At 42.4% G+C, this 19,587-nt stretch overlaps 2 protein-coding genes across 2 annotated transcripts; both read left to right on the top strand.

Moving 5' to 3' along the window:
• Window positions 1-3,519: 3,519 nt before the first annotated feature.
• Window positions 3,520-6,462, top strand: LOC132959715 (cytosolic sulfotransferase 1-like). The gene is made up of 7 exons (XM_061032900.1): window positions 3,520-3,955; window positions 4,045-4,167; window positions 4,431-4,561; window positions 5,282-5,408; window positions 5,515-5,612; window positions 5,705-5,879; window positions 5,960-6,462. Exons 1-7 carry the CDS (start codon window positions 3,817-3,819, stop codon window positions 6,070-6,072), a joined length of 906 nt encoding a protein of 301 aa, XP_060888883.1. The 5' UTR covers window positions 3,520-3,816; the 3' UTR covers window positions 6,073-6,462.
• Window positions 6,463-7,117: 655 nt separating this feature from the next.
• On the top strand, window positions 7,118-18,552 carry mrps9 (mitochondrial ribosomal protein S9). The gene is made up of 11 exons (XM_061032899.1): window positions 7,118-7,549; window positions 8,575-8,685; window positions 9,035-9,217; window positions 12,075-12,137; window positions 12,301-12,411; window positions 15,569-15,654; window positions 15,774-15,849; window positions 15,950-16,118; window positions 16,705-16,813; window positions 17,519-17,688; window positions 18,185-18,552. The coding sequence occupies exons 1-11, from the start codon at window positions 7,382-7,384 to the stop codon at window positions 18,274-18,276; spliced, it is 1,338 nt and encodes a 445-aa protein (XP_060888882.1). The 5' UTR covers window positions 7,118-7,381; the 3' UTR covers window positions 18,277-18,552.
• The last annotated feature ends 1,035 nt before the right edge of the window (window positions 18,553-19,587 follow it).

Genomic DNA, 19,587 nt, shown 5'->3' with positions numbered 1-19,587 from the left:
CCTCCCCCGACAGGCCGGGGAAGGCAGGCAGTTGCGTCTCCAGGCCCCTTCTCACCCCCGCATAATAGTTTCCTTCCTCCCCGAGCCTCTCACCTGAAAAAAGAGTTGGAGGGAAGACAGCGGCGGGAAATAGTCATCTTTTCATCCCAGGGATGGACTGAAGTAACCCTTCAGCTGGAGAGGAAACCCAATACCGCCTCCAGCTCGATGTCTGAGAGCGCAGAGAGGAGAGGGCACGGGGGGGGGCAAAGTGGTTCCATGTGAGAGAAGGAAGGGAAGTCTGGGAACGGCAGAGATCGACACCCTGAACACTCCCTGCCCTTTACTCCCCCTCTTTCCAGCTCAAACCACCTTACAGTGGTCCCCAGAGTCCCATCCTTGATTTTGGACTTTGTCAATCCTGTAAACTATCAGCACTGCTGGAGATTACAGCTTCTGCTGCTTTCTTCTGGTTTCCTTTGAGAACTTAAGATTTCAATTACCCTTATCAGTACTGCCCTTAAGTTTCTTTTCTGTCCTCTCTGCTCTGTCCTTTTATTTGCTGATGCTCTTCTGCATGGTAAACTTTTCTTTAGTTTCATTTCTTTGTATTCTATTCATGTCTCATTCAGTTTTCTGTCAGTGTCCTTTCTGCTCTACATTTCTCTCTGCATTACTGTTTTTAATTGAGTGCTTTTCTATCTAAATGTGTGCTCCTTTTATTTACATTCAAGCCTGTGTGATCGATTCAGTCACAGTCAGCTCTGCTCTAATCTACCTGATTTCTTTTTCAGTTTTAATATGAATCAGTTTCAGATCGCCTCCTGAACCTGCTGGAGCAGCAGCAGCAGCAGCGGCGGCGGCTCCAGTCTGTTCAGGTATCTTCCTCCCCTGTGGAGCCGCTCTGAGGAGGACCACTAATATCTGCAGACATCTATGGCCACCGCCCAATCTGCTGCACGCTCCGTTCACTTCACGCGCTGCCAGAAGTGCTTTGTAATTATCCTGATATTGATGAAGGCTGATTCCAGCAGGTAATCGCTGGCAGTTCAGCTGCTTTTACGCATCTCAGCAAAATGTCTCTATCCATTACTAGTGGCAAATTAATTTCCACTCAATGACCATACTTGTTGATAAGCTGCAAATTGGTGTGTGTGCGTGTGTGTGTGTGTGCAGGGCTCTGATCCGCAGCATATAACAGGGTTTACCTCACACAAAGATAACTGTGACTGTTGACACGACACACTGGACCGTATCTGCTGCAGGTGCGCCATTCACTTTGTATAAATGCTGCTGGTAGTGAAAGCACCACAGGATACCGAAACAACACACATCGTAAAAGAATATGATACTGGGATGAAGGTTGAAATGAATAAAAAGTTAAAGAAAACAGAATAACGAAAGCATTGCAAAAGAATAGATATGATAAACAGGAATGTGGACAAAGATTATTATATAATGTCAAAAAAAATTTGGTGACCATCCCTATACATGTGATTCACGCTCAGACATCGTGTACAGGACAGGATGCCAAAACTCACAGACTGCCCAAAGGGACATCTGCATGTGCTGTTTCTGGACTTAACTGTACTGGATATGCAGCTGAGGTTCTAAGAGCTGTGATAAATGACCGCTTACACTTAAATAAGACGTTTCTGCAGCCTGCTGTGATGCTTTGTGATGTATTGGAGATCCCTCACAGCAGCACTAAGGGTAAATAAATACGCTTTAAAAGAGTAAATGAGCTTGAGCAAAGTGGCCCTTTGAGTCTGCATGTTTGTGGAGCAGCCATAATGGATTCTTTAGAGCCGTGAACGGTTTATAGGCATGACAGCCATGTTTCGGCACGATGGGCTTATCCCTACGCACGGCGCTAAGGATATTAGGGAATCAGCGTAAAGCAGCATGGAAATGATGACTGGAGCAAAGCCTCAGCTCGATGGTATTATAAGCCCTCATTTCTGCAGCGCTCCATCCTCGGGAGGAGAGGGGGAAGGAGCGGACTTGGCATAGCTCCACGGTGTGATATCCTCCTTTATTTCTTCGCTCCATCTCTGTGTTAGCCTTTACAATTAAAAGGATGTCACCCAATCTGGGGACGGGGGCAAATTGAACGCAGGTCAGTGTCGCCTATTGTGGTGTTTCCCTTTCAAGACGGCGCGGGATTCCTTGCAGTCCATATGGAGATCTGTTGGAGGAGCTGGAGGAGAGCCAAGTCTCCAATAATAATAATAATAGTAATAAAACATTTATTTTAGAAAGCGCTTTTCAAGCTTGGCAGTTGTTTAATGCTTGGCAGCGAGCTCGAGCTTCGTATGAAGCATTGATGGCACATGCCAAACATGAAAACAGACGCCCATAAGGTTCCCCAAATGAAATCCTTTTATGTTCACGTCACAGCAAATGTTTGCACTGTAACATAACCGTTTTCACAGAAACTGTCAGTGTTTGCTTCTCATTAAGTCAGCCCAACTGTGTGAGCATTTTTAGGAATTTATGAACTGTTGCTTCCTCGGAGTTCATTCATTTTGGATAATGGAGGCCACAGAGGGCATTATAATGATCATAAAGTTGGTACTTGCCAAATTTGACGAAGTAGTTGACTGAGGAACTGCACGAAAAGTTGCTCTCTTTTTTTTTGCTGCATCCAAATAATCTAAGCGGTCGGCTTCTGGAAAAGTCGGCTGAAATGTTTAGAAGTTGTGATGAGATGAATCTTTTTTTTATTGTTTGACTCTTACGGTTGCTCAAAGCTTAAAAGACCCCACACCATGCCCATTTAGACCAGCTAACAGTGTAACAAGAACTACTTAGAAGGTGTCCATCAAGAATTCATTCACACCCTGCAGCCAATCAGATTTGAGTATTCACCCCTGATATAAAAAGGTTTAACCTGTGAATAACATTATATGACTTCAGAAATGAGTTAATGCACCACTTTGCAGTCGTTACATTTGAAGTTGCTTCACTAAGTTGCGGGGTTTACCTAAGTCCAGGTAAACCCTGCAACTGAACGCCAAATGAATATCTCCACTGCACACCCACGGTGGCTCCGCCTGTCAGAGACGGGCCTCAGCAGAAGCATGATTAATGTCCCACCTATCACCCCCCACTGTAAATTAGAGACCACGGGTCGAAACTATTTTTCTTGGTGAGCAAGAGCACGCTCGTGGCTAAAAAACGGGGCAAACACTGTTTATCATCCGCCCGACGACAGCCCACCTCGGGGCAAATTAACCACACAGCCATATCGACTGGCACGGGCCGGGAGTCAGTGCCCCTTCACTTTGATTAATCTCCCCGTGTTCCTGTTCCAACTCTATCAAAGTGATCTAAGTGAAGACACACTGCATTGATCTATAAACACAGCATAGCACTGTACCCGAAACACACGCACACACACATAACCAACCTATAACACCTGATATATTTAAATAAGGTTTGCTCACAGTTTCAACTGTCTTTAAGGTAAATGCAAACATTTGAACACAGGTAGGCTACTCACAATCAACTTACAATTACAAAAAGAACTATTTTTTAACAGATTCTTTTGACATATTTTCTGTTCCTGCTGGTATTGATGGAGGCTTTAATCTAAGTATGTCAAAATGTCAACCTCAAAGACAGCATTATTGTACTGATTTAATGAGCCATTTTCAGTTTCATTGTACCAACTACGTGTACTGCAACTTGCAATGTCTAATATTTGAGACAAGCATATGTTACTGTGGGGATACAGCAGCTACATATACTGTATATAAATGGACTTTCTAGCTTCTATTTATTTATTCTTTCAACATTGTGATCCCATGATTGACATGTACTTTTTATCTGTAGATGGATTCATTTTCTCGACCTGAATTGTTTGATTTCCACGGAGTCTCGATGATTCCCATTTTCACTGAAAACTGGGAGAACATTCAAAACTTTCAGGCCAGGCCGGATGATGTGCTTATTGCATCATATCCCAAAGCCGGTCTGTAGAAAACCATGAACTGGATATGTCGTTCCTCTTACAGAGATGTGTGTGTGTATAATGTGTGATCATTTTTATCTCTCTTTTAGGGAGCACTTGGCTCTGCCACATCACTGACCTACTGTATTTTCGCCAGACGTCTCCAGAGCGTGAAAAATCCCTTCAACTCCATTTGAGAGTGCCCCACTTGGAGTCCAGTTTTGTGGTGCCAGGCAAAAAACTAACTAAATTGAATGAGTATAATTGAGTGTCTTTAATGCTAGGCCATTAAAGGGGGTGGCAGTAGCTAAGCCTGTATGGACTTGGGTTGGGGGGACTGGAGGGTCGCTGTTCAAGTCCCAGCTGAAAATATGTAAGTTGGTCTCGTCTCCTCTCGAGTACTGCAGAGGAGCCCCTGAGCAAGGCACCAACCGTTTTTATTTAGAAAGAGCACTGTATGATTCACCAACATGTAACCTACTCGATTCATCTCCAGGAACAGGTCCACCTCCGAAACGTTTTAATGGAACAGAAATGGTAAACAACCTCAAAAACTCCCCTCGACTGATCAGGACTCATCTTCCAATCCAGTTTCTGCCAAAGTCCTTTTTGGAGCAAAACTGCAAGGTGATTCAGACAATTACAACCTTGAGGCTAACATTGATGGGAATGTTCAGTTAGACTGTATTGTTACATTTTAAAGGGGACATATTATGAAAAATCCACTTGTACAGTGTTTTTGAACATATATTTGTGTAACCTGAGAGTCTACCAACCCACATAATGTGAAATAAATCCATTCAGTCCTTTGTTTGTGTTCTGCATAAGTCTTACAACACAGAGAAAATGCTCCGTTTCAAATTTGCTCTCCTTGTGATGTCACAGTGGGATTCTGGTAAAAAAAAATACCATCCCCTCCCCTGGTATCTCCACCCATGGACTCCACCCCCAGACTAGAATAAAACTTTTGTACCTGTCCGCCATTTTTATTCTTGCTACAGAGGAGTGATGTCTACTGGGAAAACTCAGGGGGGGGTCATTACATTTAAAGAGACATACACACCAAAACGGAGCGTTCTGAGAGAGCTGGTTTATACAGGGTCACAAACCTCCTCTGGTGCTTGATTCATGTTATATTTTGACCAAAGCACAGCACAGATGTTTCATTTAGACCACAGGGGGACTGTTTGAAAAGGTGGAAGAGGGGGATAATATGTCCTCTTTTAAACCTTTAATAGACTGCTGCATTTCCAGACCAAGCTGCTGAAGTCTGTTATAACGTCAATTGACCATGAATTAAATTTATATCACGCTTCTTGATAAGTCAAGTGTAGACAAGTCAAGTAGATCATCTACATAAGTCGCAATGCCAAAGACAGCGTGGTGTCTTACTTCCACTATGAACGCATGACCATATTGAATCCAGAGCCTGGAGACTGGAGCAGCTACCTCCAAAGGTTCATGGACGAAAAGAGTATGTGCTCATTCTATAGAAAAGTTTGTTTTCAGTTGTACAAATATTCACTGAAGTCCAAAGAAACACCAATGAGCTGCTTCATGTTTCCTTTCTGTGGTCTCAGTGGTGTTTGGATCATGGTATGACCATGTCACCGGCTGGTGGAAGAAGAAGCAGACTCATTCACAACTCCATTACATGTTCTATGAGGATCTGATTGAGGTAATCTAAATGTCTTTTATGTGATGTTTTCTTGTCTAAATTTGCGTTGGCTGAAATCGTGTGAAAGTGTTCATTTCACCAACTGCTGACAGGACACTGGACTGGAAATCAACAAACTCTGCCACTTTCTTGGTTTGTCTCCTTCGGTTGAGGAAAAGGAAAGAATAATGAACCAAGTGCATTTTGAAGAAATGAAAATGAACAAAATGGTCAACCATTCATCAGTTCGCATAATGAATGTAAACATTTCACCCTTCATGAGAAAAGGTACAGTGAGTCATAATATGAAAAACATGTGGCGTCACATTTTGAGCGCAAGTATTTACAAGTTCTCTGTTGTTCTGCAGGAAAGGTTGGTGACTGGAAGAACCATTTCACCATGGCCCAGAACGAAGAGTTTGATGAAGTCTATGAGAAAAAGATGAAGGACCCCACCCTGCAGTTCTGCACTGAACTCTGAAACAGGACTGAACAGGCTCTGAGCGTTATTCAGGACTGAAAGAAGGGATAACTAACACACATGTGAAAGCAGGGGGGCGGAGTTTTTCTTTTTAATAATAGTCTCATGTTAACCAAATATCTGATAGTCTGACTGTTTGTGTGTCATTACAGTCAAAGTGTATGATTGTTCCATTTATACTGAAACTCACAAATTATGAATCAAATGAATCCAAATAAAACCAAAACGGCTCATTCATAGGTTATGTTTTTGTGTCTTGCTTAGAGACTACTTCACAATCAGCAGGAAGGTTGCTCTACCCTAACCCTCCTAACACTGTCAGTGTGAATCGGGTAATAAAACAGACTGAAATCAATACCAATGGGTCTATGTGACAAATAAAAGCAATCATCAGCCAGCAAAAATATGATTTGAATATCGTTATTTTCACTGCTGCCACCAGGTGTTCTGTAGACTTACATAACTAATAGTCTGGTACAAATGAACCCAGTCCAAATGGTTTATTTGCTCTTGTTTATCTATGAGCCTGGTCCTTTGGACTTTATGAGGTTCATGAGGTTTCATTTCTTGTGTGTGAAACCAAGCCAAAAGCTGGGTTTACGATCAAACTGATTCAACCTTAATATCAATCAATTTTTATTTGTATAGCCTCAACTCATAACAAGTGTTCTCTCGAGACACTTTACAAGAAGCAGGTAAAATACCTTACTCTGTGTCTGTTAACATTACAAAAGAGCAGGTAAAAAGACCTTACTCATTGTTATGTTACAAAGATCCGGCCTATCCATCATGAGCACTTTAGCAAAGCAGCAAAAGTTACAGTGGTAAGAAAAAACTGCCTTATTAAAAGGCAAAAAACTATATCTCTGGGACTGTCGGTTTAATGTTTGACCAGTATTCTCAATAAAACAGGACATAATAATGAGATAATTCAAAATATGCTAGTAAAGCTAACACTTACTCCTAGAACTAAAGCTTTCAGTAATTTCAAACTGTTGAGTTTGGCATTTGACCTCCTGCAGCTCAATAACTAAATATTAAAAATACAGTTGCTGTTCCAAATAGCTCTCAGTGATTTCTGCATGAGGAATAAAGATTATTTTCCTAATCTTTCCATGAAGTTTGTCTAAGGTGGCAGCTTGTGCTCATCTATTCAAGAAATCCCCACAAACGTCGTGTTAATCCATTTCTGCGCTGCCCGGCACCGACTGCACCACATATGCAAAACAATCTGTTTTATGTGTAGCCTTGCCAGCGTGTTTGGCAGACTGAGACTGAGCATTTTTTATTGTGTTATTTCTGATAAGTCATGTGGATCGGCTGCTTTAAATCCTGTGGCGTGACATTTACAGCAGCCTCTCCTATTGTCACTGATTTTACATGGAGGACAGATGGTGCTCGCATGCAAACCGGACAGGGCAGCGGAGCCTTACGAGTGGAAAGTGAGAGGGTCTCCAGGGTCTGCAGAAAGTTGTGTGTGAGTAACTATTTCTTGCATGCAAAACACTTGTGCATGAGCTGTTACGGTAAAGTAAAGGCAGTTTTGACCTGTTTAACATTTTAAATTCCATGCAATATCTGTTGTTATTTTAGAGCCTCACAAAAGGACAGAAGGAAAAGTTTTAATGTCCTCAGTCACTTCAGACTTTGCTTTCAGCTGCAGCATGTGGCCGTCATGTTTTGAATTTGCATGATCGCACCGACAACATCAGATTTCAATGAGCTGTGACACTGATGTGATGTGATGTGTTCTGATGCTTAGAGATAAAAAAAAATAAGATGTGTAATTGAAGCAGCAAGTGTGCGTCAGTACACTCCATTGTTCTAAAAGTTTCTGTCCTTGTTTGGATTTACACATTTTAAAAGCCTCTGTCATTTCTGACAGATTATGAAACCTTGTGGAGTGGTGTCATGTGGCTTGGATTATCCACTTTATTTTTCTTCAAAATGTTTCACTTTGTTGTTATTTTGCTCTATGAAAAGATATACTTTACAACATATTTCTAAATTCATTTAAGAGATCACATGTCAACATTTGTTTTTTAATTCTGACAGGTTTTTTATCTCAATATTTTACAGTTTAATCTGTAATCGTTTAAATACTTAATAAATAAATAAATAAATAAAAATAAACTTTGCAGTCTTTATTTATAATGGATGAGGGTTAGATAAAAGTATATGTTCTTTTTATTGATATCTAAATGGTCAGCCAGACGTAAAAGTTCATAGATTTTTTAAATGAATACAAAAAAAAGGAATTAAAAGGACAGCCACTAAATCTGAAATAATAATGCATTTTGGGTGTTTTTATTTAGGTCTGAAGGCCAACAGCTTTAATATAACAATTAAAAAATGACTAATAATTTAATGAAAAATTATAGTATTAATACCATAAAGTGTTTTTGGTTAAGAATATATTTAAATAAATAAATAATGCCATTTGCGGTTTTTTTTTTCTCAACTTGTCTCTGACGGATAACAACTTCCGCCGTGACGTCACAGCTGCCTGCTGTCATGGCGACGTCCTGTGTGCGCACCGTGGGAGCTTTTCTCGGGAAATGTGGGAATTGCAGCGCGAATTTTAACACTGTGACGTCGCAGTTGAGCCGACAGGTAAAACAACGCGTTTGTCTTTTAGAGAACAAACATTTGCGTATCTTAAATTAATGAAAATATCATAGAAATGTACTAAAATGCACGAGCACTGATGTCCTTGAGTTAGCATGCTAACATTAGCCGGAACTTGCTTTACGGATATTAGAAAAATACCTTTACCGACACTGTATTCTATAAAACAGGGTTTGAAAGACTGCTGGATAATTTCGTTTGGTAGATATGATTCTTAACAAGAGTTCGGCTTGCATTTTGGTAGCTGTGCATTTGTAATGCTGCAGATATTGAGCACATTAGCATAGTTTGGTTAGTCAACAAAATAACAGTACATATCTGTCCTCATCCCCAGGTCCTGAGCAGGCAGATATGTGTGAGCTCTGCCCTCCACAGAAAGAACCTGGCGGCTGCAGGGCCGGAGAAATTCACCCTGGAGTTCATCCAGAAGCAGGTGGAGGAGTACAACGTGGGGAAACGACACCTAGCTAACATGATGGGAGAAGACCCCGAGAACTTCACCCAGGAGGACATAGATGTAAGAAACACTGTGCAGTCATTATGCTAAATGAGTGTTCACATTATCCACATGCCGTTTATTCACCCAGTGCCTTGTGTAAATCTGCTTTGGAGATTTTAAATTCAATGCATAGAGTTTGTTACTCTTTAACCCTTTTGGCTGTATGAGCAACAATCTGAGTGAACTAACACAAAGTTAGGGGAGCTGTACACTGCAGACTTCAACTAAATCATATTGACATACTGTCTTTCCAAATGGCTCTTTTTTTTAACCAAGAAATGTTTTTTAGGATTAGGATTTTATCTCATCTTTATTTTTAAAGATTTATTTTTGGGCTTTTTGTGCCTTTAATGGAGAGATAGGACAGTGGACAGAGCTGGAAATCAGGGAGAGAGAGAGAGAGTGGGGATTGACATGCAGGAAAGGACCCACAGGCTGGATTCGAACCCGGGCCGCCCGTTCGACTACAGCCTCCATACATGGGACGCGCGCACTAACCACTGCGCCACCAGTGCCCCATATCTTTATTTTTGACTTAAAAGTTTGCTTACAATTGTGACCAACAGGGACAATAATTCTAACTTCTAGACAGCCGGCATCTCCAGGATTCAAAAAGTCTGAAGCATTTTAACGATGATTTGTTTCAACAGTTCAGTCAGGGAAGGCCAAGTGTTTTTAATCTCCGTGGTCTCGTCACATCAGCGTCATCATTTTTAGCGTCAGTGCTCGGCCAGCCGCAGGCAGGTGGGGCCACCTCTGGTTAATTCACTGCATCAGGGGCATTAGCAACGCCCTCAAATACACACACACTGTTGCCAGATTTTTGGCAAACATTGGTCCTCTCTGCTGCGACCATTTAGTTTGATTAACCACCTCCCCTCATCCCGTCCCCAGCGTCCCTCACAAATAATGAAGAGAGCTGTTAGAGTCAGACTGTGAAAGGCAAAGCGACGGCTAGCAGCCCGAACTCCGACGTGTGGAGAGAAAGAGGAACATTTGGGAGGACTGCAGAGAGGCAGCTGATAAATCCCTCCGCTCGGTGTGGAGTCAAGTCTTGTCAGGTGGAAACGTGATAAAAACTGACTTTAACAGCGAGGAGGAGAAATTAACTCCTGCAACAAATACACAGAACTCTCCTGTTAAGCTTTAGTATTTTATCTCATAAATCCCTTTCTGCTCGTACCCTAAATTTATTTTGAACCTTCTGTTTGACTTCCTGTTTGTACTGAAAGTGTTATAATATACTTTAATTTATCTATTATTAGAAATAAGTAAAAAAAGTTATTTCATTGAGAGCCCATAATTTGTTTTATTGATGCCCAAAACTGTGAAAAATGGAATTTAGTGCGTAATGACCTTTGCAATAATTGTATTAGTTATTAGAGAAATCAGAAATCAATAGAGACACGCACATCCCTAAAAGGGTGATGGATCTGAAAAAACAAAAGGTAAAAACAAGCAAAAAAGATCTGCACACCAAGGAGCTCTCGTTTAAAGGATTTCTTGACAAATGACTCTTGGAGCCAACATGCTCTTCCTCAGACTAGAACTGTAAGTGGAAAGAATGAAATCCATTGTCAACAAGTTCAAGTGTAAAATGATTTCAAGTTTCAGGTTTCAAGTTGGCTACTAAAGAAAACAACCCAAACGGCAGGAGAAGATTTTGTTGCTTTTGTCATAATCAAGAAGCTGGAGCCCCATGTTGTTTGGCTTATTGCTTGAAAATATTTTCTGTGACTTAAGTTATGGATTAATCAAGGCTTCTTTCAGCACTACTAGAAGTACAGTTCTGTGTCTTTAAAGTGATTTATAAGATGATTGCGTCGTGTGTTGTCTGAAGTTTTCACACGCCTTCTACTTATTTTTTTTTCTGCATGCTTGTTCAAATGTAGCCGATTATTTTCACAAAGTCATCATAATCCTTAAAATATTACGTAGAGAAAAGGCTTAAAAACAAATATCAAAGTGTACATTTCAGATTTAGACTTCCAACAAAAAAAGGCTCAAACTCTGCAATGCTGAAAAATGAATCAGAATAATATAAACTACTTCTCGTGTACAGATGTCACTCAGTCATTCCTCCTCAGGGATATTCACCATTGTGTGCTGAGGCTCATGGGACACACAGGTGTGTCTTCATCTGTTACCTGCCTGTCTGTCTCTTCCCCTCTTTTCTTCCTCCCCCTTTAACTTCCGCACAACTGTCTGCCTTTTCCCTGTCTCTCACACACACACACACACACACACACACACACACACACACACACACACACACTCTTCTGGACCGCTCTTTTTCTCTCTGCTATCCGTCGTTTTGAAGGCGGAAACCTGCTCGCTCCGGCTGCACCTGCTGCCTCGCTAATTGAACCGAGGAAGAAGAGGAGGAGGAAGATATGAACAGACTGTCTTGATGCGTGTGGCGGGGCCAACACACTTTCTGTCTCCTTTCTCTCACATACACACATGTTTCCAGCGCCATCTGTAGCCCTGCTAATAACTCACAAACACGCTCACACACATACACACGGGGAGCAAGGATGAACTTGGAGTGAACTGTTGGACGTCCACCGTGTCCTCTGCTCGCTGTCAGCCAAGCCAAAAGCTTGGACCTTTTACTGCTTGTTTCTCCTCGAAAAACACTCAACCACACACACACACACACACACACGTCACGCTCGCCTTTCCTTGAACCCGGCAGCAGCTTGTGCCTCCTCCTCTGTCACTTCTCGCTATTGTCAGCCGGTGTGACCTCTGTTGTTGGGACGTGTCGGCGTTCGTCATGATCTGCCGTCATCTCTCCCAACTGTCCTCTCGCTCTCTTTTTGTCATTTAACTTTTTTTTCTTTTTTTTTTCTTCCTCTTCTCTCACACACAGAGGAGCATCACCTACCTCTTCCCCTCCGGCCTGTTTGAGAAGAGAGCGCGGCCCCTCATGAAGGTACGGCTGTGCAGCTCACACTCATATAAACGTAACCTTTCATTGTTTTCTGTTCAAAGATGAGCAAATATCGCCAAAATAGCCCTCAGCACATTTTATGACATTTCTATTTGTCTGTTGTTGATGTTTGACCTGATTTAAAACCAAATCCGCTGTTTTCTAGCATCCTGAGGAAATCTTCCCGAAGCAAAGAGCCATGCAGTGGGGAGAGGACAGTCGGCCGTTCCACTTTCTCTTCTACACGGGCAAACAGTCCTACTACTCCCTGATGCATGTGAGTACTGCAGGCGGCTGTCAGTTCTTTATCTGAGGAGGTGGAGGTAAATCTTCATCCACCTCAAATCCCCGGTTTCCCCACCTCCCCTCCTCTGCCTCCTGCACCCTCGGGTCATATCTGATTCAGACAGAGTCGGGAGGAGGCGCGTAGTCCCCCGAGGAGAGGAGACGTCAGATCCTCTTTCACACACACGGTGAGAGAGACCCATCTGAGCGGAGAGGGGCGAGATAAAAGAGAGGGAGGGTAGAGGGTCAGAGGTAGTCCTGAGAGATACCTGCATCCACCTGTGCTCCACAGTGGGTTAACAGCCAGCTGATATTGCTCATTCTCTCCCTACCTTTCTTTTTTGTTTTACAATAACGGACCAACCACAACAAAGAACAGGCTCCTCACTGTCCAAACATTTGGCTGTTTGCATTTCAGTTTCCAAACAAACATTTATCTGGAGACAAAGTTTGTTCAAAATTAAAGTTTATATATAACTCTGATATCCTCGGTGGGGGTTAAGCTTTACCTTTTTGTCTCTGTCATTTATCATCAATGAGCAGAACTTTAACTGGTCACCCTTGTGAAAGAGATCTTGATCTCAATGGGTTAATTACCTGGTTAAATAAAAATTCATCAAGGGTTTATTTAGCTCAAACAAAAACACTCATTCCTGTTTAATTTACCCAGAATCATTATCTTTACCTTTACCTGATACTTTACTAGAGATGTTCACGGACACAGTTGACCCTGCATGCTTTACATTTGTGCTTGTTTCCAATTACTGTGTCGATGTTTTCACACACGCACAAGAAATCAAACAACCAAATTTTGTCCCGGACTTTTTCCTCCCTTTACATTTTTTTGCATGAAGAAATCAGTGTGAGCTGATGTGCGGAAAATTCACCGCAAGGAAGGTTTCAGGGGCCGAGTGTCTGTAACTTTCTCGAAATGTGCATGTGTGACAACGGTGTATGTTTCCTTTGTGGATTAGAAAGAAGGAAACAAAGCAGAACACTGGAAACACCTTTTATTAAGAATATTAGACACATAAATGTTGATGTCGAGAGCAATAATGAGATAGAAGTGAGAAAATGAAAAAAGGGCTGCAAAGAAAAGATGTAAAATAAATAAAATCGAATAATTTCGATGTTTCCTAAAAGATTTTGTAGAAAAATCCAAATAACCAGAAGGGGGCACCAAACTGCGTCTGGATTGGACTCTGCAGCGTGATGAGAACATGAATGGATGTTTAATTTAGCTGTTTGCAGATATAAATGAGGCAACAATTGAAGTCATGTTGAATCTAAATATTAAAAACATTCAGGTGTCGCGGGAGACGGATCAAAATAAACATGTGAGTGATTCTGTGTATGAGGTTCAAAATCCTGTTTGAGGTGTGGCGCGTCTGCCTCTTCAGGCTTTTGTCCCGCCACGGGGAGCGAGTCCTCCGTGGGGATTTGGAGGGGAGAGTAGGGTGGGGTGGAGCATGTGAGGAGGAGGAGGCTGCAACACCATCCATACCCCCTCCTCACCTCTGAGCACCTCCTCTTTCTTCCTCCGTCTTTTGTCGCTGACCTTGTTCAAAGACGTATGTGCGGCGTGTTTCTTCAAAACACACGAATACACCCACACACACACACACACACGCACACTATGCCCTGCAGACACACTCCTCACCCCCTGCTGTTTCTTTAAGAGGGTGTGTCAGACATGTCTCAGAGCTTTCTCTCCCCTTTTCTCCTCAAATTTCTCCACTTGTTTTCCCACCTTTCTTGTCTTCTGTCTATACCAATTCTTTTTTGAATTTGTTTTTATTTCATCAACAATAATCTCTCTCACACACACACACACACACACACACACACACACACACACACACACACACACACACAGGAGTGTGTCCAGGAGGGGGCATGTGTAAAGCAGCCTCTCTCCTCTTGCTGTTGTTGGCGGCTACATTAACCCGCCTGCTGCTCCACTGAGCCCTCTGTTTCTCTACAACCCAGGGGGAACCTGAACGCACCACTAACACACCTTTTCCCCTTCACTTTAACCCTTTTATAAACCAAAAGCATTACAATAATCAGATCCCACTTCAGAGCTTATTTTGCTTGAATTCAACTCTCATCGCTTCAGAGTTTAACTTAAAGGCCTCGTGATGCGTTTAAACACCTCGTATTGAATAGTAAATGTGAAAGTCATGCTCTCTCCCCCTGCCTTGAACATATCCCTCTCTTTCTTCTCTTTCACCCATGTGATTTATTCCTCACTATTGTAGTGCGAAGTGTTAGCAAACATGTAACTCAAACCTTCCCCTTCTCCTCCTGTCGTATATTTTTCTGATTTTCTATTACTCCTCTTTTTTTTTTTTTTGGAAGAAAATTGGTTTTTGCTTCATGTTTGCTTTTTTTTTCCTCCACACATCCCGATCCCCCCTCCTCCTCCCGTAACCCCCCCCCCCCCCCCCCCCCGTACCCCTCTGTCGCCGGTCGGAGTGGCAGCGGATTAGGCACACTCTATCAAGAAGGAATTAAACAAACATCTGGTGAATAATTGACGGGGAAATGAGTTCTCACCCCGGGCTGCTGGGAGGCTGAGGTGGGAGGGGGGTTGTCTTCTGCCTCAGGGACGTGACCAGCATGCCCACCTTCCCTCTATCCATCCATCTATCCATCCTTCCACTCGTCTGTTTCCATCTTTACCATCCTCTCTTTTCCTAAAAAATAGAGCCAGCGGGCCCAAAACTGTCCGACCATTTATTTAGTTTCACGCTTTCCCTTCATGTCACATTCATGCTCAGGTGTCCGGCCCGATTCAAGAAGAAAGTCAAGTACAGCACATGAATGCATGATGTTTTTATTTAGGAAAAATACAAAATAACTAAACCCTGTTTGTTGAAGAATAAGATGAAAACCAGAAGCCAGTGTTGAGTCACTTTTTTTAAAGCCACCAAACTCCAAAAACAGTGATTTCACCTCACCTCACAGATGATCTGCTGCTTTATCACCTCATGATCAGCAAGCTTTTTTTTAAAGGAAATCATTTGATAGATTCAAACTAACCATTTAAAACCCTTGAATCACACAACAACACAAATCAACCCTAACTGGTCTTTAGGCTGTTAATTCATTATCCTGAATACTATCTTCTTTTTCATGCTTTTTAGGAAATATACGGCAAAATCCTGAGCATAGAGAAGCACCAGGATCGTCTGAGAGCAAAGGGACTCTTCAGCCAGGACGTCAAGCACATGTGAGTAGACAAACACGAGGTTTAAACGGCAGATGTTTGTGAAACTCAACACTTTAATGTCACTCTTTATCTGTCTTTGAAATTACAAATGAACCACCTGATTTGTGTGTCTCCATCAGCTCTTTAGGAACGAGTCGATGGCTCACAAAGGAGGAACTAGAATCTCTGCTGGTGGAGACCATCTCCCCTCATGATGTAAGGACGTCCTCTCCTCCTCTGATCACAACTGACACGTCTACAGACTAGTTCTGGTGGAGGTTTTTGCAGCTTTTGATAATTGTTTGTTTTGTTTCAGTACGATCGCCTTGTTACGCTGATGGAGCGGCTGCTATCGATGCCGTACTGCGCCACAGAGGAGGAGTTCGTCCTGCGTTACCGGCGGCAACTGGAGGCTCAGTCCAGGAAGCAAATGGTGCCGCCCCTGGAGAAGGATGAAAGAGGCGTGGCCTTCAGCACAGCAGAGGGTAAATTTGGTCATTGTGGTAACATGTCTCATCTTTAATTATCTCCCCAATAATTCCTCTTTAATATCTGTGAGTGTCTTTAATGCTGCTCGGCCAAATCATCGTCTGTCCATCACATAAAGGTCTCAAGAGAGATCATGTGACAGAAGATTTAGGGCTTGTCCCGCACCGTGCTGAAGCACAACAGTCCACCCTCCCCATGCCTGCACTCACACTGCTCCAGGACTAACCGGAACCTTCATAACGCCGCAATACAACACATGCATGGCTTTAAGTTATTATGAAGCGTGTTTAGTTTACAAGACAGGCTGAATCTAAAAATAGAAAAGGGAGGCACGGTCAAGTCTGCAACTTTTCTGACTTTGTGGCTTATTTTGAGTCATTTTAGACAGATGGAGCCAGAACACTGCAGGATTTATTAATATAACTTTAAGTCTTTTAAATGAATCATAAACATGTAACTTTGATCTTCATGAAGCTGTGGCAGTCAATATAAAAGATCTAAACATCTCACAAATATCTCCACAGATATTAAATCAAACACATTCAAATCAATGTTTTTTCTCTCTCTCTCTCTATCTGTCAGGCCGGAGAAAAACATCAGAGTCGTCTGTTGTTCTACGAGACTGTGGCTCAGGACGAATCAGCATCAACGGTCAGGATTACCTGCACTACCTCACCATCCTTCAGGACAGGTACTCTCTCGCTCCCTCTCCCTCCCTCTCTCGCTCGCTCTCTGCTGCTCCATTCACAGAAACACTCTCCTTTAAAATGCACGGCCTCATGTGTTTCACTCCGTCCTCTTAGGGAGGAAAAAAATAAATTAAAAAGCAGCTTTTTCACTCTTCACAGCATCCCCTCTTTTTTTATTTATCTCCTTGTTGTGAGTTAATTACACAGTTCAGTGGTCGTGTGTGTGTGTGTGTGTGTGTGGCTGCAGTGTGTGTGTGTGTGTGTGCGCTAAATGTCCTGAGCTGGTGTTGTCACGCAGTCTGAAGACGGGCTGTAATTGGAGCACAGAGGTGACAATTGACTCTGTCAGCAGCCGCAGGTCATTCAGGCTGAGACGCCATCCAGAACACACACTTTCTTTTCTTACCCACACACACACACACACACACACACACACACACGTTTTATCCCGCTCCTGCTGAGTCAGAAGTTTCCTCTGTAATATGTGGCGGTGAGATTGTGGAATAAAAGCTTTCACGGCGTGAGGATCGTCTCTACTCGTCTGAAAAGTCGCTCATGCAGACATTAAATTTGCTCCTCCTGCGCTGTGATACGACTATCTGTTTGCTCGCACGAACACTCGGCCTGCGTTTCTTTCTTTCATTATCTCTGCGTCACTTTCTTCTCTTCTTCTTCTGCACTCTTTTCTTGGCGTCCTCACCCCTCAGAGAGCAGCTGATGTTCCCGCTGCAGTTCATGGGAATGCTGGGACGCTTCGACCTGGAGTGCAGCGTCAGCGGAGGAGGACGGTCGAGCCAGGCGGGGGCGCTGCGGCTCGCCGTGTCCAGAGCGATGTGCAGCTTCCTGTCGGAGGGCGAGGTGGAGACCATGAGACAAGGTGGGAGAGATTTTGTCCTTTCATTCAAATACTTGTAATACATAACTTGCGCTTTTTGTATGTATGTTTAATTTATTTCATGATTTGATTTAAGACAGAAGTAGCTCGTGAGGACTGCCGGTCATTGACACTTCAGATACCCGTGCTTTCTCTAAGCACCTGAATGCACCACAGAGAGTGTTTTTTAAAACTAGAGGCCTGTAGTGAATTCAATGCAAAAGCAGAAACTTCATTAAGATATCACTGCAGGATTAATTCTCCCTAAAATTAACACTCCAAAGCAGCAAAAGAAAAACACATTTGGAGGGATTTTTATGTCATTTGATTCACGCTCTACATTTTGATGAACTAGCGGTGTGGACAACATGTTGATCTTCACAGCTACACTTATAAATCCTTGTTTCCTTTGAGCTAAAACTTAACTTAAGAGACAGAGCCAGACAAGACTTCTCCTTTCCCCTCGTGAGTTTCACTCGTGTGTTTCTGTTCCTTCCAGCTGGTTTGCTGACTCCAGACCCCAGAGTGAGGGAGAGGAAGAAGCCGGGCCAGGAGGGCGCACGAAAGAAATTCACCTGGAAGAAACGCTGAACAGGAAAAATGGTGTCACCTGAACTCAGACATGGAAACATGACTGACACTTGGAGTCCATCTGAGCAGATTCCTCGCCTTTGTCCTTTACGCCACGCCGCTTCTGTCCTCATCCGTGTAGTTATAATCTTACAAGAACAAAGTCGTGCTTTACAGGTGGAGTTGACTCTACAGGCTGCAGTGAGCCTGTTCGGCCAGCAGAGGGCAGTGTGTGCAGATGAAGTTGAATATATTTATGTGTATTAAACATTAAAATGACTTTTTGACATAAAAAAATGAGTTAAGTGTTTTTCTGTAAATTTTTAAAAATAAAAATTAAGTTAAACTTAGTGTTTAAAAAAACCTCTTCACCAGGAGAGAACGTACTTTCTTTGTAGATAGTATAACAATGAGTAAGGTATTTTACCTGCTCCTTTGTGAAGTGTCTTGAGATGACATTTGTTATGAATTGGCACTATACCAATAATGATTGATTGGTTGACTTGATCTACACATTTTGGCGTAATAGCGACTTGTGGCCACAAGATGTCGCCAAATGAGCGCAATAAGAATCAATTTAGAACAATTTGATTATCAATGTTGACAATAATTGGATAATGATTCATAAATAAACTATTAATGGATTATTCACCGGGACCAAATAAACATAATATAACAATATTGTTTCTATATAGAAATTAAATTGGGTTTTATCTAAAATAGACAGCTAATTTATGAAAGCATTAAACAGATAATATAGAAATGTTTCACTGCCTTTAATGACCAGCTTTGGCCACTAGATGTCGCCAAGTAGAAGACCTATTGACCACATGTTTTTCCGCTTTACTTAAAGTAAATATGTGTTGTACAATATTTGTTTGGAGACAAATACAGGAAACTTTGATTCCCTTGAATTAGTTTAAATCAATTAGATTATCAATTCATTGAATGTTGACTTTTAAATAAACTTTTACTTGTAAAGTATTTGTATTGAAAAAGATAAATATAAGGTTATTTTTTATTACAAGAAGGGCCAAAGTCGACTACACCTGCTGAGGTGACTGAGGTCCTTTGGAGTGTGCAGGACTCTGCTACGGACTTTTTATGACACTGTGGTGGCGTCTGCACTCTTCTATGCAGTGGTCTGCTGGGGAGGAGGGAGCACAGAGAGAGACAAGAAGAGACTGAACAGACTGGTCAGGAGGGCCAGTTCTGTCTTGGACTGTCCTCTGGACTCTGTAGAGGAGGTGGGTGAGAGGAGGATGTTAGTGAAGCTGGCATCCATCATGGACAACCCCTCTCACCCCCTGCATGACACTGTGGGGGGCCCTG

This window comes from Labrus mixtus, chromosome 24 (genome assembly GCF_963584025.1).
Source record: "Labrus mixtus chromosome 24, fLabMix1.1, whole genome shotgun sequence".
Classification (NCBI taxonomy): domain Eukaryota; kingdom Metazoa; phylum Chordata; class Actinopteri; order Labriformes; family Labridae; genus Labrus; species Labrus mixtus.
Note: the sequence above shows the minus strand (reverse complement) of the source record. Positions and strands in the feature narration are given on the sequence as shown.